Consider the following 23,358-nt stretch of genomic DNA (forward strand, 5'->3'; position numbering starts at 1 on the left):
CCCCCCACATGGTCTGAGGGACAGTGGACTGGCCCACGGCTGGAAAAGGTTACTGACCCCTGGCTTAGGGCCTCATCAAACCTAAATCCGGCCCTGCTGGCAACCCTATTACACACACACACACACACACACTTTTGAGGAGGTCACTCAGCCATTGCTCTGTCCTTTCTTTTAGCAGATCCAAGATGACCAGTTAACAGCAAAAACTGCAAGGTTTTCAGCGGGGGCAATGAGATCACCCCCCCATTATTTGATAAGTGATGTCAGCCTCCAAAATGTATTTTCTGTAGTCAAGGTTTTTTTCTTTACCTCTATCTACATTTTCTGTTCTTTTATTGCTATGGCTAGTGGCTGATTCTCTCTCTCTCTCTATATATATATATTACATATACACGCGCACACATTTATACATACATACCGGTATGTACATACCCCCCCCCCTTGCATTAAAACACCATTGACGGGAAGGGAGCGCTAAAAGGCTGCAGCACCCGCTAAACAGACGCTCCCCGCAGGCTGCGAAATCCCAGTCCTTCCACCGCAGCGGAACCTCGCGGGGGAAAGGGGCGTGTCCCTCTCTCGGCGGCGGCGAAGGGGCGTGTCGCTTTGGCGCGGGGAGGGGGTCGGCCCCGCCCCCTTCCCGCCCCGCCTCCCTAGGGTGGTGCGCGCGCGCGCAGGCTGGAGAGCAGCGGTGGGCGTGGCCCACCGCGGAGCCCTTTCCCCTTCTCTCTCTCTCTCTCTCTCTCTCTCTCTCTCTCTCTCGGGGGGGGGCGGTTACCTAGGCGATGACGTCAGCCCCGGCCTAGGGATGGGGAGGCGGGCTCAGCGGGGCGGAGAGGCAAAATGGCGGCGGAGGCGGCGGGCGCCGCTACTGCCTCAGGGGCGCCGGAGGAGGCTGCGGGGCCGCGGCGGGCGGCGGCGGTGGCGGCGGCGCTGAGGAGACCCTGAGCGAGGCGGGGACGAGCGGCGGCGCGCTTTCGTGCCTGTGGGCTGCTGCTGCTGCCGGGAAGGGCGGCGCGCGTGTGCCTGTCTGAGGGGTCTCATGTGCGGCGGCGGCGGCGGTGGTGGTCCTTCGCCCTCAGGAGGAGGAGAAAGAGGCGCCTCATCCCGGCGCTGCGTCCGCTGAGCCGGCTCCCCGGGCGGGCGGGCAGGCGGCAGGATGAAGTTCGCCGAGCACCTTTCCGCGCACATCACCCCGGAGTGGAGGAAGCAGTACATCCAGTATGAGGTAAGCTGCTGCTGCCGCCCTTGTGGGGGTCGAGGGGGGGGATGAATGGCTTTGAGGGGTCTGTATGTGGGGCACAGAGCGGTGTTTTGGGCTTCGGAGGAGGCGTGGGGGGAAAACAAGGGGTCTTTGTGGGTGGGGGGGCGGCGTTGGAGAGAAGTCACCCCGGGCGGGGAAGGGCGAATGAGTTAGGATATGGGTGCGCAAGGCTGGAAAGTATGGTGGGTGGGTGTGAGCAAACCGGAGAGGCGAAAGCGCTTGTTTTCGAAGGGGGAAATAAACAGCTCCCGATTTATCTTCCCCACCCCCCACCCCAATTCTGGGATATCTGCGGGGGCTCAGGTCAGTGGTGTAGCGTGGGTTGTCAGCACCCGGGGCAAGGCAAGTAATTTGCGCCCCCTAACCCGTGGATTTGCGCCCCCTAACCCGTGGATTTGCGCCCCCTAACCCGTGGATTTGCGCCCCCTAACCCATGGATTTGCCCTAACCCCAGATGTTGCGTCCGGTGCGGCCCGCCCCCCCTGCACCCCCCACGCTACGCCACTGGCTCAGGTGCGCCCCAAGCGCAAAACTCCGCCGCCCCCGCCCCCCTTGGTGCGCCGCATTCTCGCCCCCCCCCCCCGACTTGGCTCGGGTCCCTCCCATCTCTCGCGCGCCAGCCAAGTTTGCGGCGCTGCCGCGCAAGGTGGTGGTGCAGCTGCAGCTTCGACCTCCTCACCTGCCTCGTTGCATTTAGTCTCTCCTTCCACGGATTTCCTGAAAGCGCATAATTCTCTCTTTTCCCCCCTTACCCCCCATGGCAATTCGCTTTGGGAAACTTGGCACCGAGGCTTGGGGGGGGGGATGAATATGTGTGTCCTTTTTAGCCGTGGGGAAGGAGCAGGAGCCCAAGCAGCCTCCCTCCTCCTTTGTTGAAGGGTGCAAAGCTGGTCTCCTCCGCCACTGGAATTTTATTATTTTTTAATGGATGCAAAGCCCCTGTATCAGTGCTGTGGTAGAACATTGCTGGGTTGCGGGTAGAGAGGAACTGTAAAGGTTATCTGGGAAGCGCTTGGGAAGGAAGCTAGGTGGCACCCTATCCCAGGGTTATCAATACCCTCCAATTCTGTCACTTGGAATTTTCCATATCAATTGTTTGTAACTGTCCTTGACCAGATGCCCAAGTTGCTATATACCAATGGCCTAGTGCTGCTTAACCACGTTTTGAGAATTTGCCTGTGTTGGGCTTGAGGGCAGTGTGTGTGAGGATCTGAGTGTGAGCTGCCCTTGTGGGTGTGGTGATTCCTGGAACTGGTTCAAGGAGACTGGTTGCCCGGCCCATAGCATCAAACTAGATACATGAAGGCCTGCAAAAATACAATCCCTCCCTCCCCTCTTTTCTGGACCCTCTCATCTCTACTCCTCATATTTCTTTGAGGTTTGGCTTTAACGTCTATAGTTTACCTCAAAGATTTTATCTTCCTTCTGTCAGTACCTTCTGTTGCAGTTTTGATTATTCATTGTGTTTTATCCCTTTGAGACTTTCTCTAATAATGCAACACCTTTCCATTTGTCATATCTGTGGCATGGATTTTCTCCAAAAAGTAATCAACTGTACAAGCCAAGCATGTATCCACCTAGAGCCCTCATGCTAGCCCTTGTTTTTGTGAGTCTTAGCCGCTCTGTCTTTTGTGGTTTTTATTTGGGTTAGGCAGTTTTCGGGAATTTAGAAAATATATCTCGGCATTTCTTCCTACAGTTTCCATTGTTTGTGTGTGTACTGACTTCAAGTCCGTATAAGGAATATAGTATAAGCATGAATGCAAGTATTTCAAGAGGGAATTGACCACATATTTAGTCAGGTGTTTCAGCTCACCACACACACACACACACACACACACAGGCATATATATATATATAAAAGGTCACATGTAATTATTTAGTTACCCTTTTGAAATTTGTTCTTGTTTCTTGTTTGCTTAGGGGGAAATAATAGCTTCACAAAATGCCTGATAAGCTTTAAAGAGCATGTTCTTAGTGAGTTTGCCATACAAAGACTTGGGTTTTAGCAAGAGCTCAGATTCTCTTGGATTGTCTGCTATCCTGTCATTTTCACTTGGATTCTCAAGAAGATAACCATGTACATGTAGTCTCCAAATCAACCTATGATTTTCACTGACATTGGAATTTGAGGAAGGGCAAGTGGCTGTTAAAGCGATCTTTGTTAAAGGACAGCACTGAAGCTTTGGGCGTAACATCTCAAATTTAGATGCATGGAGAAATTAGTAGGAAAACATACAGATTGCATTCACCCCTACAAGTAAACAAGGATGAGAGACCTTTTTATTTTATGTAGTCTTCATAAGTGTGAAAAGCAGCTCAAGGGCTGTGAGAACTTTATTTCAAATGGTCTTTTAGATGGCCTGAAATGCTCAGTCAGTTGACTTTTGCCTAATGCATAAGTAGCTTTTCAGCACCACTGTCAGTTCTCTGCATGCAGCAGCTTGGAATTATATTCAGTCCGGTAGACACTGAGCAAAATGCGTTAATGTAGTTTTCCAATAGCTCCTCCTAAAAATGAAGTAATGAAGAATATTGCTACTTAAGTGTTGAGACTAAATAGGTTTGTCATATTCATAACAGTGTTACTATTAGAGGGGATTGTACATACAATGGTATGTATTTTTCAAAACACTATTTTTCTGTTAAGTGTTTAATAAACTCCGGCTGTTACAGCAGATGCCATTATGTCCATGTGTTTGCCCCCACCCTGGTTGAGGTTTGTAGAGGGTGCATCAGGGAGACAATAACTTTCAGGAGGCTTGAATTGGTCTAGGAATTGCCAGCTGTGATCCTGCTTTGGAGTTTTATGGGGACATGGATTCTGTAAGGATCTTGATGGCAAACTATGCCTTTATTTGTACCTTATTCATGTTAATATGTCTACTCAGATTCTTCAGCTTAAGCAAAACTCAGATAACCTTATCTATTTGTCAAGGACAACTTAGAAAAAGCTATTTTTTATTTTAATTTTTTTCAGAAGTTCTTACACACACAAAATAAATCACATTAGATAGGCCATAGTGGAAATAGGGATGCAGGTGGCTCTGTGGTTTAACAGGGCTTGCCGATCAGAAGGTGGGCGGTTCGAATCCCTGCGATTGGGTGAGCTCCCATTGCTCAGCATGTCTCGAAATCATGTCAAAAGTGCAAGCAGATACATAGGTACTGCTCCGGCAGGAAGGTAAATGGCTGTGCGCTGGCCACATGATGCGGAAGCTGTACACCAGCTCCCTCGGCCAATAAAGCAAGATGAGCGCTGCAACCCCAGAGTCGTCTGTGACTGGACCTGATGGTCAGGGTTCACTTTACCTAGTGGAAATAATAGGACTATCTGCCCCAAATTAGAAGCTTGTTTTACATCAAAAGTTGTTCATAGGAAGAAGAAACTAAACATAGGTCTTTTGCTGGTCACCTCAAGTTTATGAAACCATAGCTCCTCCTAAAAAGGCGTTGGTATAGTTTGTGGTTATAGTGTAGCATGAACAACTGGGTTCAAATACCTATTTAGCGCAAAGCTTAGAGGCAGAACTTGGGCTGGTAGCGCATATTTGGCTTAACCTATCTCACAGGGTTGTTAGGATAAAAAGGGAGGACTATCCCTGGAGCCCTGATCAAATTCTAGAAAGGATGGGCTAAAAAACTCTGCTGCTGCAACTTGTTTTACACTCCCATTAATGCTTACGTAACCCAGTTGCTGTTCCAAGGAAAGCTGGTTTCTGTGACTTGCTATACATTAAGCAAAATTTGTCTAGCATCTCCGGTCTTTTGCATAGTTTGTTTTTATTAGTCATGGGAAGGAACAAGGAGTTTATGCCTTGGCATAGAAGTGATAATTGCCTACAATAGACAAGCCAGTGCTGTCTCAGGCTACTGAGTCTTCACCAGGCATTGCATGTTCATGCTTCAAACATACCTCAGTCAGCAACAAGGTGCTGATTTAAACATTAAAGCTCCAGAGAAGCTGCTTCATAACCAGTGCGAAGTTCCATATTTTTTCTGTGCTTGTGCTGCATCATCATGCACATTCTGATCTAACCTAAGCCCTGAATACCTCCAGAAGAGACTAATATTAATAATATTTGTGAATGTATTGAAGAGGATGCAAACAATTTTAGCTGTAAAGTAGCCCACTGCAGGAACAGATGGGGGATGACCAGGTTCTAGAAATCAATACCATTTGAAAAAGCTCTGCTAGGCAGCATCTTAATAGCATGTTGTTGTTGGAGCCCTGCCATCAACACTGACATGCCACAGAGTTTCCACCCTGAGAGCTGATACAGCACCGTGGCTGGAAGACTAGTTGCGAACTGTCTGATTTGGACTTTGCCTCTGCCATGAACTTGTTAGTGGCTTTCAGCAAACTCAGTATGTTTAGTGTCTGCTCTGCAAACCCCATCTCATAAGGTTGTTATCACAAAGTTCTTTTTTTAATACTGTTTGCTCCTTGTGAGTTTCAGCTTGAGTTCTTTATCTACTTTATAGCCATCTTGCTTGCAGCTTCAAGGCATGCAATTCCCTAACCTGGGTCTGTTATTAAAGTGTTAAAAAAGTTGGGAGGTCCGGTTATGGATCTGTGGCATGATGGAGGGTTTGACCTTTACTATTCTTTTTTAGTGGGCTAGTTACTTGGCACTGTTAATTGTTTTAACCCCCACCAGCCAGTTCCCGTGGCCTGAAATGATGGGAGTCATAGCCTATAACATCTGGAGGGCACGCATTGGATACCTGGTCTACTCCCACTCTAGTGCCTAATGGATGGTCTCAAGTCTGGTGACTGGAACGCTGTCCCCCAGCTTTTGGTTCTGGAGGGATTTCAATATCTGTCAAGGCTGTCTTGTCCGGTTTGGCTCAGGATGTCCACCGTGACAACTGTGGAATTGTCCCAGTATGGTTTTGGCCCAGCACATTTAGCAGGATTTCAGCCAAGTCCTTCATAGTGAGGCTTTATTAATTGGTGTTGCATTGTGACATGGCTTAATTGTGTCACAAAAGACTTGTTTCAGATATCCTTTACACTTTATTGCTGAATGTAGAGCAGATGCATACAGTTAACAAAATTATTATTTTCTATAGTGCGGGTCACCAGTGTTTTGAGGCCAGTGGGCACTTTTGGAATTTTGAGGAAATGTTGAGGGTGCTATTTGCAAAATGACTAATGGGGTGTGTGTGTGTGTGTGTAGCATAATGGCTGCCACTTCTTAAAGGGAAGAAGAACCAACAGGACCACAAAATTCTGAGGGTGTGGCCACCGTGAGGTGTCCTGTGTAAAAAGGCACCTACATCAGCCAGAGCCACACTTGCTCACAGAGAAGCTCTTTGTACCTCTTAACTGTTCAGAACAGATGGAAGCATGGGTATCCGATTCTGGCATCTAGTGGGGGCATACTTGAGGGGACGTCTATGAGATGCTGAACAATTGATGACAGGAATGTGGCAGGAAGAGCAAACTGCTCCTCGTGTATTGTGGATTTTTGAGAGTTTCCTGACACCTTTTGTGGGCCCCACAGTGAGTGCTGGTGGGCACACTGACACCTGAGCATCATGTTTGTGATCCCTGCTCTATAATCTGCTGGCACATCAGATGGGAGTAGATTTAGTCACTTTTGCAATCAATGAACACAATAGATTATGCATATACATATGTTTCATTTTCTCAGCCTATACTTTGTTAGAACAGAACATGACTGATACGCTGCTCTTCTTCATGATATTGTAGAAAAGACATTTATCCTGACTGACTCCATATGGAGGCAGTAGTCTGTAGAAGAGGAGACAGAAGGTTTTATGAATGCGTTGGCTTATTTTGATTTAAGAATGAAGAGTTGAAAAGGAGACAACTCATTCTCACAAATTACAATTTTTATACTGACTCTTTATTGCCACCCCTACACTTAATTCGAACTCATCAGTATTTGATTTTATGCCTGTAGGTTATGTGGTGAATTTTGAATGCCAAGTTAGGGTGTCTTTTTGCCAAATCTGTAGCTCGGTTTGTTAAATCTGAGTTACAGGACTAATTTGAGGTGTGATGTGTACTGAACCTTTAAAGGAAATGCTTTGAATGTGTGTGAAAATATGCATAGTGTCAAACATGGAAAGTTTGTATGATGTCTAAGTACCTGTTTTATTTAAAATTTAAGTGTAGAATTTGCACAGTGTAAATAACAAGGAAGCCAGACTGTACAATAATTTAACTAAATTGACAAATTGTTTGATTTTGAAGGGTCATTGTAGATTTTGCAATGTCAAAAGGACACATGAAAAACACTAAAGCATTGAAATAGCATCCCAACTAATATTTGCTGCACTGCTTTGTCCTGTCCAGACAGCTGGTGGGATAACTTTTTTTTAAGTAGCTGTGAATGCAAATTCAATCCTAGGGGATTTGCCTGACAGTTTCTTGATCATTAGCTTGCTGAGGTCCAAAAACCAGATGATGTGCTAATGGATCCAATGCCTTAGGCTGTATTTTGTCACTTTTTCTGTTCTCTCCATTTGAAAGGAAAGTGCTGTTTCCATTTCTTCTTCTATCCCATTTTGAGGTGTACACCCCTCTCTCTTTTCATGCACCAGCTTAACTCGTGAACTTTGCACTCCTCTTGATTACATTACATCTTTCAGACTTGATAATTTTTTCCACAAATTTTGCCAAGAGTTGCTGTCGAGGAGTGTGAAGCAGTAGTAGAGGGTGAGGAAATAGGAAGTGATAAGGAACAGGGACTGCAGGTGGTCCTTTGCTTTGACTAATGTATTTCTCATTAGCATTCTCCTGCCTTGAGCCCCATTTTCTAAACCTATAGCAGATAATGCCAATGATTTCAAAATTTCTCTTAAGTAAAGGCTAGAGGCTAGATTTTTTGTGATAATGATGATAATTCTGTACAACATGTTCTCCATGTTCCATAAGTAAAGCAAGAAAATGTAAGTAAGTAAGGAAATGGTGCAAATAATACTAAATATGCTTTTTAGAACAATCTTGCATTGTAGATGGTTGGGTTAGATGGCCTTTCCAACTCTACAATTCTATGAAATTCTGTGATTCTATGACTGATCAGTGCAGATCTCAGGATGAGCAATGCAAGTGCAATGTTAGTTGGAGCTTAGCAGTGTGAATTACTATTACAAGGTGTGAAGCTTCGAGTGCTAAATAAAAAAAAATTGTTATGCTGTGGACTGCAGCTCCAACTCTCTTTTTTCTCCTTCCTTAATTTCTCTAGAGGTCTGTCTGACTTGATAAAGTAAGGCAAGGAAAAAGAGGCGGTGGAGCATTGGGGATAACATGTCTACAAGTGAGGAAATTAAGCAGTTGGTTGGTTCCTGGTGTTACTTTTTGTGTGTGTAATGCTGCATTATCCTTGAAATAAAATGTTGGGAAGCAGTTAATACATAAATCAGGAAACTGACTTGGGGAATGAACTTAATGGTGTTCATCTGCTAAACTTTTCAGATAGAGATGATGTTCCCTCATTACTCTTTAACAAAGAAATGGCTTTTCATATCTACTTTGCAAAATTTACAAACTTTAGTTGACAGGGTGTGCACCAACCACAAAATTCTGTTTGGATTCCAACTGGGTGCTTCAGAAAACAGACCAGTTCAGTCTCAAGCACTTTGGAGGCGATCTGATTTGGAAAAACAAATCTATTACAGGTAGGGCTGGGAGATAGCTGGTTTTCAACATCATGATATATTGCCAGCTAAACATCGCCATATACCAATATATCAAGATATCTGAAATAAGGATGGAGCTATAGAGAGGGATTGGCTGGCTTCATGGTTTTTCCTGCGTTGAGATTTTTCCAGTGGCTGCTCTTGTGATTCGCTAACCCCTTACAGGAGGCAGGGGAGAGCTGAGCCAGCAGAGTTAATATTGGTGCAGGAATTGAGAGAAGCGTTGGTTGGCTTCACGTTTTTCCCCACATTGTGATTTTTGCATAGCACACAAACATACACACATACATTGTAGTTCGCAATATATTGCTAGATCAAAAATTCATGAAATGGACTTTGAACCAGTTTGGGATGATATATTGCCCAGCCCTACCTGTCAGTTACACAAGAGCTGTTCCTTCCTCTTTCCCCCATTCTGGAGTCTTCCCTTGCTTAGGGAGCAATATTTCTTTTTGCAGACGCACTTCACAGTCTGAATGTCCAAAGTGCCACCAGTGAGAAATTACTTTGTCTCTGACAAGTCCTGAATCTGTTCAGAGCAGCCTGCTTCGGTTATTGATTTTGGATTTTTTCCAAATCTAATGCACATACTTAGTTAGCAGTTTTTAATATCTATTTTGCCACTATTGTTTGTGTCTCTCTAATTGTACCTTCTGGCCTATCATTACTTTCTTCTTGGGATCAGAGTTTAGGTAAAGACTCTAAAGTTGGATTTGTCAGGCTAAAGTCCATAGTCCTACAGTGTTTACAAGTAATCAAGACTAATTCTCCAGCAGTTTCAGTAGCATGAATCTAGTTGATTTAAATCGCCAAGGGGTAAAAAAAATTTCCACTAAAATAATTCCTAAATATTCAGGTTGCTATAATGATAGAAACATAGCGACAATGCAGTGCTACCTCTGAGCCAATTGTAGAGATCAGGGAGTTGCTAAGCGTAATAGACATAGAAAGTCATCCAGATGGCTTAGTGGATAAAACCCATGGCGACCTGCCAGTCCTTGACTCCCAGTGCCCAGCTATAATATACAGTAAGCACATGGGTTAATGTGCAGTGACAACAGGCAAGGATGTTTCCCCCAACTATGTTACAAAGAGAAGTAGCGTAAAAGCAGCTGTTTGTACGAATATCATCAGTACAGTTTTACATGTTTGCATTAAGTTGTCATTTCATTTAAAGCCAGGTTATCTCAAAGGGATGCCAATGATAACTGAAATGTGTTTTTTTAACCCCATTTTTAATAGTTCAAGGAATTAACAATTTTTATCCCTCCTGGTGGTAACTCAGTGACTTAACCATACAGTGGTACCTCTGGTTAAGAACTTAATTCGTTCTGGAGGTCCGTTCTTAACCTGAAACCGTTCTTAACTTGAAGTACCACTTTAGCTAATGGGGCCTGCCGCTGCTGCGTGATTTCTGTTCTCATCCTGAAGCAAAGTTTTTAACCCGAGGTACTATTTTTGGGTTAGCAGAGTCTGTAACCTGAAGCGTCTGTAACCTGAAGGCTCTGTAACCCGAGGTACCACTTTACTTGCAACTGATGCAGTTCCAACCATTTCATCACCCACTGTTCCTTTTTTAGATTACCATTCTGTTGACTACACCTGCCTTTTATTTTAACAACTCACCTGGTACATATGGGTGACCAGTAATTCCATGCTGGTGAGCAAGGTGTTGGAGGGATGGACTTTTCCAGTGCTTTTATGTCAGGCTGCTTGATTTCAAAAGCTAGCCACGGAGGAAGGAAAGTTTCTTTTTTCTTCAGTAAAACATATTAAAAACTTTCCCTCTCCATAACCAGCATGGGAATGCAATTAAATGTTGTTGTTGTTGTTGTTAGCAGAAGAGTAACTTTTGCAGGCATATTGACAAGGCAGCCAACTTTGCAACAACGAATATACTTTTAAATCAGGTAAACAAGATTAAAGGGTCGGATGACTCTACGTATTGTGATATGTGTGGCATTTTTCCTATGCAGAATTAAGAGTGCTTAAGCCTTTTGAAATTGATAGACTTAATTGCATGTAAGCCTAAGTCTGCATTGGGTCAAGCAGAGCAGCATGAGGTTGGAAGGGTAGATCTGTGAAAATGGAACTTTTTGGAATGTGGTATTAAGAGTTAACTCCAGAAGACGTTTGTGCCTTTTGGCGTTGTGAGGGCAGGAAAGGAACTTTTATAATAGAGCTGTTGCTTGCCCATCACTCCTTTACAAGCATATACTGCTGTAAGAAGCCAGTGAAATTGAGTGTATTGCCTATGTGTTTGGCAAAGAGTGGAGGTGACCAGAAAGTAACAGGATTTGTAGATTGTGTTGTAGTTGCTGTACTTCTAGTAATTTTCTGAGTTCTGTATATGAATTAATGCTGTCATGCTTAAATTATTGTGAAGAGACTTCAATGTCTCTTCTGAAATAGCATGGGTTCTATGTAGGTTTGCTCAAAAGTAAGCCCCAGTGAATTCACCAAGCTTGTTCTACGCTAAGCCTGTGTGAAGTTGTAGCCTAAACTTGCATGAAAAGAAACATGGCAGAAGTTTTGCAGGGAATCTGTCATTGGGGATAAAATGTGCTGGTTATTTTTCTTCTTTCAGCTCCCTGCTGAAAATGGGGTTTGCAGGCACCATCAGTCACTTGGTTATCATACTTTCAAAGTCCTGTGTGGTTTCAAACTGTATCAGCTAAAGTCATGGTGATATCAGGTGATAGGAAGCTCTGCCGAACTGTCAGAATTGCCTATGTGGGTTATGGGACCTAAGCACCCACCTGCTGGCTAGGAAGGGTTCCCCACACCTGACCTATTTTTTAATATTTAATTTTACTTGTATTTAGTAAACAAAGCTAAAAACTTTGAAGTTTTCAAGCTTGCCCAATAAATAACGCATAAATTTTATACATGTGTATATTGTCTGCCTTTCATAGAAAGCCCTTTTGGCTGAAATACATTGGGCTGTCAATAAACATAATCATTCTGAGACGTAATCTTTTTTTTAATGTTTCATTTGGATGCTTTCTGATGGGTTTCTGTGTGTGTTTCTTAGTTTATGTTGAATGTCTGAGTACAGTGAAAAAGTTAAAGGGCATACCGAGTTTTACATGTTAAACAGATTATGACAATGAGACCTCAGCTATTCAGGATCTAGGTTGCATATGATTTAAAAGCTAATGTTTACTTAGGTTAGCCTTACTTTTAATGCAGGCACCTCTGATCATCTTGAGGCTTCACACCCAAAGTTGGTACCATGTTTCTGGAAAAGCCCAAAGCCAAGCTTGTTGAGCACTAAGCATGCACGGGATCTGCTTTCCTTGCATGCAGTTGTTGCATCCTGGGGAGCAATAGACAAACTGTAAGCTTTGCAAAAACAACAGTGTGTTGTAATTAGAAAGCCTGGACTTTAACCAAATAGCTCAGCTATGAAAGACATGACTGCAGCACAGTTGTCTTGTAAACTGGATTGAATTGATCTCTATTGTAACACGATGAAATTCTGCCAGGAAATAAGTGACCTTACTGATTTTAATAATAATATCTTGACTTTCTGTTCAAAAGCTACATTATTGCAGTGCTGCATAATGCTAATATAATCTGAGATAATCCCCTTTTGCTATATTCCAACTAATCCTGAGGCAATCTCTTAAACACTTCCTTGAATCACACTACTTAGAAAATGGAGAATCTTAGAAGCCTAGCAGCTTCCTTGCTCTATAAGTTTATGCAGCAAGTTGTTGCCTGTACTACATATTTTTGGTAAACGTGTGGTATTTAATTTTTTATGCTACAAAAAAGTGTAATGAAATAAAAGTTCACATTCCATGTCAGCCTGGAGGCATAAAAGGACTTTCATTGCTACTTGATTTTAGATAGATTGATCAAAGTGATTGAATGTGTTTGTGCTTACAGATTTAACTCTTCCTCCCTCTTTTTTTTTGGGCAGGCTTTCAAGGAGATGCTGTATGCAGCTCAGGACCAGGCCCCTTCTATAGAAGGTAAGTGAGCTAATTCTTCCCTTAGCATTTGGAATTGGAGCCCCCGTACATCACATTTTTGAACAAAGCTGTTTCAAAGTGGCTGCATAATAAGTCAGAGGCTAAAATACATCTATGTTCTTGCATAATCTTAAAATTTCTATCATCTTCCCGTTTTGTTTTCAAAATCCAATTCAGTCTGGTTATTGCTCATTTGCGTAGGGAAAAAGGTGGCGGGAGGGGGAAGAGTTGCCAAGAGTAAAAATGAAGAAAGGGAGGTAGTTAAAGCTCTATGTGATCACTGAATAGTAGTCAAAACTTTCCAGGAAAACTTCTCCTATTTTCATTTGGAAGTGTATTAGATATGCTGTTTCACAACCTGGGCATGCTTCTAGCCACTCTGCAATCATCGGAAAGCCTAGGATTTCTATTTTGATAGAATGAGTGTAGTCACTTAATTCCTCCCTCCCAAAAAAAAAAAATGTTGAGTCCAAATTATTATGAGGTAGGAAACGATTAATTTTGGCACCCCCATTGCAGTAATGTGTATCTGTAGATCAGGGTTGGATAACCTCTGGTTTGGGGGCAGAATATGGACCTCAAGACTGCTCTATCCAGCTCCTGGAACTCCACCCCAGAGAGGTGTATGAGGGTAAAATATACATCTATTGCTCTGGTCACTTTTGCTTCTGTCTCTGCTCACCACTGGCATAGCAAACTGAGGTTCTGCCCCCCAAAAAAGGTCTGCCCCCCCTCCCCAAATCCTGGCTACACCCATGCAGAGTAAGTTGAGTGGGTCATTGTTGAACTGGCAAAAGGTATGAACTGGAAACAGGTATCCATTGTGGGAATTCTGGGTCTCATACCGTTCAGCATCTTCATGAATGATGGTGGTAGAATGGCCACTTGGCAGCAACTCGGAAGACTTATTATTCACTAGAGTAGAGATGGTGAATCTTTGGCCCTCCAGGAGTTGGACTCTTCACTCCCATCAGTTCCAGCCAGCGTGGCCCGTGGTCGGTAATGAATGCAGTTGTAGTCTATCTGGAAGGTCCCTCCTCACTATTGCTACCCTAGAGGAAAAGCTAAATATTGCTAAAGGGAGAGCTAATCTGATAAGAATGAAATTTAGAAAGCACAGATTTAAAGTATTGCACACAGGCCAGAGAGAAGAAGTAGGGCTGTAAGCCTTTACGGATTGGTGTGATTTATTAGCTAAAGCTTTAACCACATATTAGTTAATTAGGAAATAGCTAGCCTTATTGAACAGAATTTCTTTCTTTCTTTCGTACAGGCAACCCCCATTTTGCCCCAGGGGTTATGTTCCGGGTCATTACATGTGTCGGAGTGTGCATAAGCCTGCCCCTGGCCCCTTTATGCCCCCACCCTCTCCTTTGAATACACACAAAACAGAAGTTGTCTTACGTTGAGTTCTGTGATTTTTTTGGATACCCCTTAGACTAACAAATCTTCTTTATGGCATTGTGGACTAGAGTCTCCTTTACACGAGATGCATGAAGCATGCTCAGATGATAGGTTTATACACATATAGAAGCAGTGGGGAAATGTGAGCAATGAGGTCAGATGAAAACTGGGAGATTAAATCTAAGCACTGCCAGTTTTCCTGGGAGCATACCTGCTAAACTTGTAAATTACAGACTTTCCTCTTCAAAGTGATTCCCCCCTCCCAAAATTAAAACCTGCCATCTTCATTCAGTATATTAAAGGGGCAGTGAGTTGTCGGTAACATTGCTAAATAGAACTTAAGCACTGTCCAGTGTCACTGGGTTAGTCAGTGGCAAACGGAGTATTGCATTTTAAAGCTCTAAGCAGCATGATCTGCTGTTCTAAACTCTTTTCTGTTAAAGGGCAGTCACAATGAGTTTTGCTCTTCCAGAAATAGAACTGCAGTTGTTTGAACAAAGGGAACAATAAATCTGATGGTGATGCACCCAACCTGGTGTCTTGTGGTGTTTTCCCTCCTGGAAAATAGGTGATAGTTTTTCCCCCGCCGTTGCTCTCTGTGCTGGCTACGGATTCACCAAATGCTGCATCTGACTGGACATCTAATTTGCTTATCTCAGTAGCAGGGCTCATCTCTCAATTGCCTCTTCGTCCGTTGGCCGTCTTTATTTGTGTGAAAAACTAGGAGTTACTTGATTGGATAAACTACTGCTCCCCCCCCCCAGCAGCTCTGCTCTAATACTGAATGTTAAAATTCAAAGCTGTCTTTTGACTCTGCAATTGTTTAATCTCTTTTGTTTCCCTTGCCGCAAATTGGTGGTCAAAAAGTTCCAGTGCTGCTTTATGCAGGTGGTATAATTCTTCTTTCATTATCCCATGAGCTATGAGAAGCAGAAAGGTTTTTCATACAATAAGGCACAAGTGTTTCCTATAATAAGGTGTTGCACACCTTGTTAGTTGACCACACACAACTTTCTGCAAGAAATCCTTTGGGCATAACCAGTTGAATTCATGACATCCTTCTGCCCGATCACTTTTGTAGCAGTCAGGTGATGCTGTCAACAAGGATATGAAAGAAATCAAACATGATTTTGTTTTAAAGAAAAAGAAGGTAAAGAGATACAAAAGTAGCTTAACTTTCCTAAACTTTTTTGTCTTTATATCATCAAACTACTACAATTTACCTCCACATGTTGACTACCTAACATCCCATATAGCCTCTAATGCACATAGAAGATGAACATAGATTCAGAGGTACTTATCTGAAGCTTGAAAACTTGCTGGTGTCCCATGTCTCTTCCCAGCTTCGTCTTCTTAGAATGCCTGACTATTTTTGTTTTATAAAGTCAACATATGACTTAAATGAGTGTAGTGGCTTTCCTTTGGGAACTAACTTAAAAAAAAAGTGTGTGGCAGTGTTTATTGCCTTGGGTCAAGAGAAGGGTTGGGGTCAGTGGGAAGTGTTACAACAAAGGAATGGAATCTCATTAGTGCAGAGCAAATTGTATTTTGTTATTTTGCCCCTAAGAAAGACTCGTTACTGGACACTGACTGATTCTCTTTACTTGGTTAGCAGATATGCGTTTAACTCCCCAAGCTTCTTGGAATTCAGCTCTTTTCTGTGGCAGTGAAGTGAAATGTCTGTAAATTATTCATTCTGATTATGTGCCTGAATGGCCAGGGTCCACACTTGATATTTTCCAAGGATCTTTGTTCTAAAGAGTTCATGCTGAATGTTTTAAAATTGGCATTAAGGGTGGGGAGTGGGGTGGGAGAGATAACTCACTGTCCTTTGGGTTTTGTGACCAGAACCAGCACATCTGACAGCATTCTCTTTGTAGTCCATATAAACAACAATTTTGATTATGCTTGGTATTTTTTCTGTTCGTTCATGCATAATTGTTTGCATTAAGCAGATATTTCCCCCTTGCAGTTAAAAGATCTTGATGATTAAGTGTGAATGACTAGCCCCAGAAGAGACTGACTCAAAGAAACAGTATGTAAATATGCCCCCAGACAACCAGAGGGAGTGGGGCAATGGAGGAAATGAGATGAAGACAAAGGAAATTGTCTATAAAAAGTATATGAGATGACTGTACTGGGAGGAGAAGTCAGTGATACGTATACATGTTGTCTGACTCGGCACCGTTTCCATTAGCAAAAGCTTTTTTAAAAAAAAAAATTGCTTGCAGTGTGCTCTTAACTTGGAGGTAGAATGTTAAAGCATGCTTGTAAATATGCCTACAAAAGTGATTAGCTGGCAGTTTTGTTTTTTTTAAATATAAGCCCTGGTTTCTTTACCTTCATGGTAGCATGAAAATGCAGGATGTTGGTCTCCTAACAAGCTAGTTTTTTTTTAAAGTTTTTTTTTTTAATTCTACCAAGTGGGCTGGCAGAGGAGGACTGGGTACCTCATCTACCGGCCTGTCTACTTGTCTAGATGGAATTCCTTGTTGCCTGTGACTAGTAGGCAAGTTAATTGCAACACTACTGATTTGGATGACCTTAAGCAGACTGAAGTGTGATGGATTCTTCTTAGGTTTGTTTTTTGATTGATTGAAACAAATGCTGTCATCTTCTTGTGATTTCGATCCCCCTTCGGTTAAAAATCCTGTGAACTAAGCATACTGTTTGCTTTGATTGTGATGGTATGCAGGTAATGAGAAAAGGTGAGTGTTAATTCTGCACTTTTGTGGCAGGTTTTTGCAGAGATTTCTCTGTGCAGGAGCATGAAACACTTCCTTCAGGAAGCAGGTTTGAGAATGGCCATTTTCCTATCTTCAGCCTGTATTTGTGTGCCATTAAACTGAGTTTTTGTTTTAGATGCAGAAATATCTAAGACTGGCCTGTTCCCGGCCTGTTTATGTGAACAAACAGCTTACTGTTTTTTCCTCATGCCCTGTGATTTTCTGAATGACTTCTGGCTTCTTGGAAAAACCATAGTTTGTGCTGCAAATTGTGGCATAGTTTGCACATATGCTTAGTCATGGTTTATTTGAACCATGGTCTGCAGATTATCATTGTGAGTTCCACCCCTCTCATACTAGTACATAAATGTTACATGAACAACAATGTCTTTGCTGAATATAATTGAAATGGCAGCAGGTTCAAGATTCACCACCTTTGAATCAATGTTAACTTCATGTGTGAATGTTCCTACTGGTTAGAACTTGAATAGAACTAACTTGTAGCTTTCCACTGAGAACAGATGAGTCATGGACAGTGTCCAACTAAACGGTTCTGCTAGTGTAAGTGCTTTTAGCTGTACACTGGAATTTCTTCTCACTCTCCTCACATGCCCCTTAAATCTGCTCTGGAGGGTTGGAAGAACCCGCAGAACATATTGCTACATGCATTGTAGCAAAATTTGTTAATTTACATGCAGAGGTAGATGCTTATAGAAATGACCATATTCAGTAAATTTATAATTTTAAGGGTTGGTATACAAGACAGCCAAAAACAAACCAGTAACCACCTCTGCCACATGTTTATTGATATGGTTCCTGAATTGTGTTGTAACTATAATAATTTAGGTATTTTTGCTATTTATTAGTAACTTTAGTTCTCTCAGTACACTAACACTTTAACAGTCTAATTAAATATTTATGCTTCTAATGTAAAGTTTAATTAACTTTTAAATGACCATACCACCAAGTTTTGCCATCTTATTATGAATAGTTGCTATGGTTTGTTTGCACTTAGTACTTCGTTAATAAGGTATGAATTCCTTTGCTGTAACAACACAATCCTGTCACTTTACTTTCTTCAGAATTTGAAAAAAACATATGATTTGCTGTAACTGGTTGGGTGGTGGAGGTTGAGAAGAAGACAAAATGGTCTTGAAATATAATTTTGTTTGGCCAGATACGGTTCCTTCTTACCAACATCCTGTGAAACAAAAGCTTCTTATAACAATTTAATTTTAAAAAACTCGCTCTCCTTTGACGCTGTCCATGACAGCAGTGCCAGTTTCATTTTGTTAATCTGTTTAAAGCTTTCACCATGCAGTGCCAAGCAGAGCGTCTGGATAGCTGTTTTTGTGATTAAATTTCTAAGGTATTTCAAAGGTAAACAAGGATGCATACACAGTATAAGTAAAATATTTGGCTTCCTGTTGCTGCCCATCTTTTGGTTGAAGATTAAAGATTTAGTGATGGCCATATTAATTTAGAAAAGAATACTTATGCATTAAATTTATCCATCGTTAAGATGGGTGTGCAGGACACAATTAAATTAGAAAAGAGCAATAAAGATCTTTAGGCGCCAGTGGACAGACAGTGTCTTACTTCTTAATATCGTACAGGCTTAGAAACATTCAGACACTTTATAGGTTTTGAGTAGTTAACAATGGTGCAGTCAACTACCATTAAAATGTTCCAGTGCTCATCAAGAACTAATTGCTGTAGGACCCCTTTGGATGAAGATAGCCATTGTTGCCCAGTTGATATTTGTTGGAGTCCATTTCCTGGAGAGAAGCTATTTTGAAAGAGCATCAAGGGCTACCGGCCCACAGCAGCTGGAAGAGGGGGGCTGAGTATTGGCCTAACCTATAAGTTGCCTGCTCATCGTACCCAGCAACTGACAGTGCTTGCTCCTCCGTGTTCTACTAGGTACTGACAGATGCTGCAACATCTGATATTTTTATTGTGCCTAACAGCTGTGCATACTCTCCAATCAACAGAATACTGGTTGTGGATTTTTCTTTTTGAACTTGAGCGATTTAGTTTATAAAGATCTGAAGATGAAAGTGGATCAATATCAAGTACCCAAATCTGAAGGTACAGAGTAAAACTGGGTGCTAGCTTCACAAGTGGTAATGTGGGGGACAATTGCTTGACAAATTAGTGCCAGAGGAGAGGAGCTCGATCCCTTGCATCTCTTGTGTTTCTTCTTGCCAGCTGCCGGGGTGGCAACTTGAATAAAATATTCAAGTTACCGTATATACTTGAGTATAAGCCGAGTGTTTCAGCATATTTTTTATGCTGAAAAAGCCCCCCTCAGCTTATACTCGAGTGAGGCGGGCGGCGGAGGGATGAGTGGCAAGAAAGGAGCCCTTTTGGGCTGCTTGTTCTTCCGCCTCTTCCGCCGCTGTCGGCAGCGGCCGAAGAGGAATGAGCAGCCTGAAAGCAGCCATTTCGGGCTGCTTGTTCTTCCTCCTCGACTGCCACCACCAGGTTTGTGGTGTGGTGAACCGGCTTATACTCGAGTCAATAAGTTTTCCCAGTTTTTTGTCCTAAAATTAGGTGCCTCGGCTTATATTTGGGTCGGCTTATACTCGAGTATATACGGTACTCAAATATTCAAGAGGCGGGTAAGCCTCACCCCTACGTAATCACGTGTCACACACTCGCACACCATTTGAATGCCTAGCAACTCCTCAAGTATTTTATTGGCAACCTTCCTCTCATATTTTATGGGGGCGGGGACAAAGGGACCTTGGCTCCAAGGAGCTGGATCCTATGCCAGCTGCATTAATTTATGGTTTCGGAGCCCAACTGTGAGGAGAGAGATTTTTCAGGGTATAAATGGATGGCAATCAAAGGGTGCAGTACTCCTCCCACTTGCCATACCGCCCTGCGATTATCTCTATTCCTTCCATTCATGTTAGGAGGTAAACAAGTGTTGAGAAACCCTTTGTTCACTTATAATGCCTTATTCTACTCCAGAACACAAGAAAACGTCCTTCGATATATTTTGTTGCGTTTGTTCACATACATGGAGATGTAGCAAGGTACAATGAATAACTAGTATAAAAATCACTTAATGGACACATCTGTGAAGACCGATAAGGTTAAAGTAAAGGACCCCTGGACGGTTAAGTCCAGGCAAATTCAACTATGGGGTGCTACGCTTATCTCTGCTTTCAGGCCGAGGGAGTCAGCATTTGTCTACAGACAGCTTTTCTGGGTCATGACTAAACCACTTCTGGCGCATGGAACACTCTGATGAGTGCCAGAGCTCACTGAAACACTGTTTACCTTCCTGCCACTGTGGTACCTATTTATCTACTCTTGCTGGTATGCTTTTGAACTGCTAGGTTGGCAGGAGCTGGGACAAAGCAACGGGAGCTCACTCCGTTGCGCAGATTTGAACTGCCAACCTTACGACTAGGAAGCCCAAGAGGCTCAGTGGTTTAGACCACAGTGCCACCCACGTCCCCCATGGAAGACTAATAGCCTGAAGTAAAACAATCAACTAATTATAATTGCATAGTGTTATCAGATACTTGGCAGGGGGCTAGTTCATTATATGATTTCAAGCAGAGCATAATCATGAGTATACCGTTCTGGTAATGCAATCCTCATTAGAACTTTAGGAAATACAGTTTTTCCTCAGTCAGCCCTGTATGAGAAGCTATATATTGATTTCCCCTCCTACACAATTATTAGGATCTATCTTCCTTTATCTTTGCATCTTGTTACCATAGAGAGGCAGACTGATATATGGTCCAAAATTAAAAGTGGGTTCCATATTGAAGATAACTGACTTGTGTATCTGGAGGACCTGCTGCGCTAGAAGGCAAATTGCCCCAGTTGTTGGACAGCCATCAAGAATGCCTCTTCACTGGCTTTTGCCATTGAAATACTGCACATGAATGGAACTATCCAAGAGATACGTTTTGTTAATCTTAAAGTTCTTACCTGCTTGGGCCCTATACCCCACATAGGCTACCACTGCTTCTTTAAGAACATAAGAAAAGCCTGCTGGATCAGGCCAGTGGTCCACAGTGGTATATAAAAAAATGCATTGGACAACCTCATAGTTGGTTCAGGTCTGCTAACAGTTCTACATTGTCCATTAGGGGTAAATATGGATTGATTGCAAATGAAAAACAGTGCATGAACTATCAGGCATGTAGCAATTAGGATCTATCCAACATTGACCCTGGAGAGACCTCTTTAGAGAAAGAGGCTTGGGGCCATGTAGAGACCCCCACTCTGACTGAAAACTGTGAAGGACTTGCAGGAGTCCAAAACTAGTCTTAAGAACCCCATTCAGGGATGCCTTACCTGGCACCTCCATGAACCCCTCTTACCCCATTTAGAGCCCTGTTGTGAGCCCTGATTCTCCTGGCACACACACACACACACACACACACACACACACACACACAGAGATCCTTAGGAGCAAATCACAACAATACAAACACAACACGTGGGCAAATAGATAGTAGAAAATATATAATAGAATAATGTCATTCAAATTATAGGAGTAACCTATCAAAGTTCATATGTACAACATAACAGAGTGGTAGTGAGGACCGTCAAGCTGTGTGTTCAAAACAGATGTCTAAGGACAGCCTCACAATAGTCTTTCAAAAGTAAAGTCTCTCAACAGTCTTTCAAAAGTTTAGGAGCAAACGCAGAAACTGACCTGGACAGAAAGTATTGCTATAAATTAAATCATATTAATTTCCCAACTGTTTTGAGTTGAGAAGAGAGGTTTTTAAGAGGCCTGTGTGTAATCTGTGCTAGCTATTGTTAAATATGCTATAGCAGCATAGGATAGACTTGGAATCCTCCTCCCCGTGGTGTGTGTTGCACTGTAGCATATTCACATGAACAGTAGGTTTGCTGCCACAGTGTTTGAATACTGCTGGTCTCACACTCATGTAACTAATCAATCATGAAGTGATAAGCCACACGGGTACCTGTCCTTATGTCCCCTTCACATTGTGAAGGATAAATGAGAGAGAATTAAAGAAGAGGTTGCCAGGGTTAGCTGTCTGCACATAGTTGCAGCCTGCCAAGAGTCTGGATTATAGCTGCAGTCTATACTGAGAAGCATAAGTGCTGATTTTTTTCCTGGTTTTGATGTCAGTTTCATATTTCCATTATCTTGTGCATATGGTGATGATCCACAGCTGGTGTACCCAATAGTGACTTGCTTCATTGTTAAAATTTGTAGTTTTGTTTGCCATTAAACATGAACAACACCTCTTGGAGATAAGACAACGTATCTAATTTTTGGGTTCTTGTTGCCTGCTTTAAATGCCTTTTAACAGATTGCTGCAAAAGCTCAGTTTTAGTGGTGATCTGTAGAAGACATGCATTAGCACATCTATGTGCTAAAATGTAATTAATATTGAAAGGGGTGCTAATCTCGGCTAAGACTCGCCCAATTGCAAATACTAGTAAAAAGCATTGATTAGACATGGGATTTATTTCCTGGAGCCATAAAAGCAGAGACTACTGCAACCCAGCTGTGAAATGAGTTGCTGATTCAAGAATTCTGATTAAAGGCTTTTGGTTTTTAAAATTTTATTTACAAGAAGTGCTTCTTCTCAAAATCTGATTTTAAAGCTAATCACAATACAAGTCCCTAAGTTTGATTTGAGAGTTTACCCCCAGCCATCTGGAACAGATTTGGGGAGCACAGGGGGAGAGGACAGGGAGTGGAGTTCTGTTGGGCAAGCAAAAATCCTTGCACTGATGTAATGAGTTAGTTGGATGCTGCCCAATGTAATCTTACATCCTATATTCATGTATTTTTAAAGTTTGTGTCTAAAAAAACCCCATTACACTACTTGAGCTAAAGGTTGCCAGGTAGGCTAGCTTGTGGTGGTTTTCCTGGTTGAGAACAATATAATCTTTTGGTTAACCATTAGCCAATACCAAAAGGCTACTGTGCAGATTTTCCTAAAACTATAATCCTAAAACATTTGCTTCAGAGGTTGATTCACTGACCACCTAAAGTAAATAGTCAGATGGGGATGGAGAGATGGGAATCCGAGAGGGTAACAAACATTAAATTTGTGAAGATCACTTGGCATCTTAGTTCCAGAGAATGCAAGGCAAAAACTTGGCTCTCTTGTTGTACCAATTTCCTTATGATCTTTGCCAGCTGTTGTGTTGATATTTTTTATCATCTCTGTAAATGTTTACATTCCCTTCTCCTGCTATATGAAAAATGTTCCTGAAGGATTACAATCCCTGCAGTCGGTAAACAGTGTAAACAGAATAATGTGGAATATTTGCAATCAGTTGTAAAGATAAT

At 42.4% G+C, this 23,358-nt stretch overlaps 1 protein-coding gene across 1 annotated transcript in view; it reads left to right on the forward strand.

Moving 5' to 3' along the window:
- The first annotated feature begins 832 nt into the window (after positions 1–832).
- Positions 833–23,358, forward strand: part of XPR1 (xenotropic and polytropic retrovirus receptor 1) — a 107,439-nt gene continuing 84,913 nt past the window's right edge. Inside the window, exons 1-2 of the mRNA XM_083621604.1 lie at positions 833–1,228; positions 12,867–12,918. Of these exons, the coding sequence (XP_083477730.1) occupies positions 1,160–1,228; positions 12,867–12,918 (121 nt within the window). The 5' untranslated portion in view covers positions 833–1,159. The remainder of the gene's footprint in view (positions 1,229–12,866; positions 12,919–23,358) is intronic.

Source organism: Podarcis filfolensis (assembly GCF_964270895.1).
Source record: "Podarcis filfolensis genome assembly, chromosome: 6".
Classification (NCBI taxonomy): domain Eukaryota; kingdom Metazoa; phylum Chordata; class Lepidosauria; order Squamata; family Lacertidae; genus Podarcis; species Podarcis filfolensis.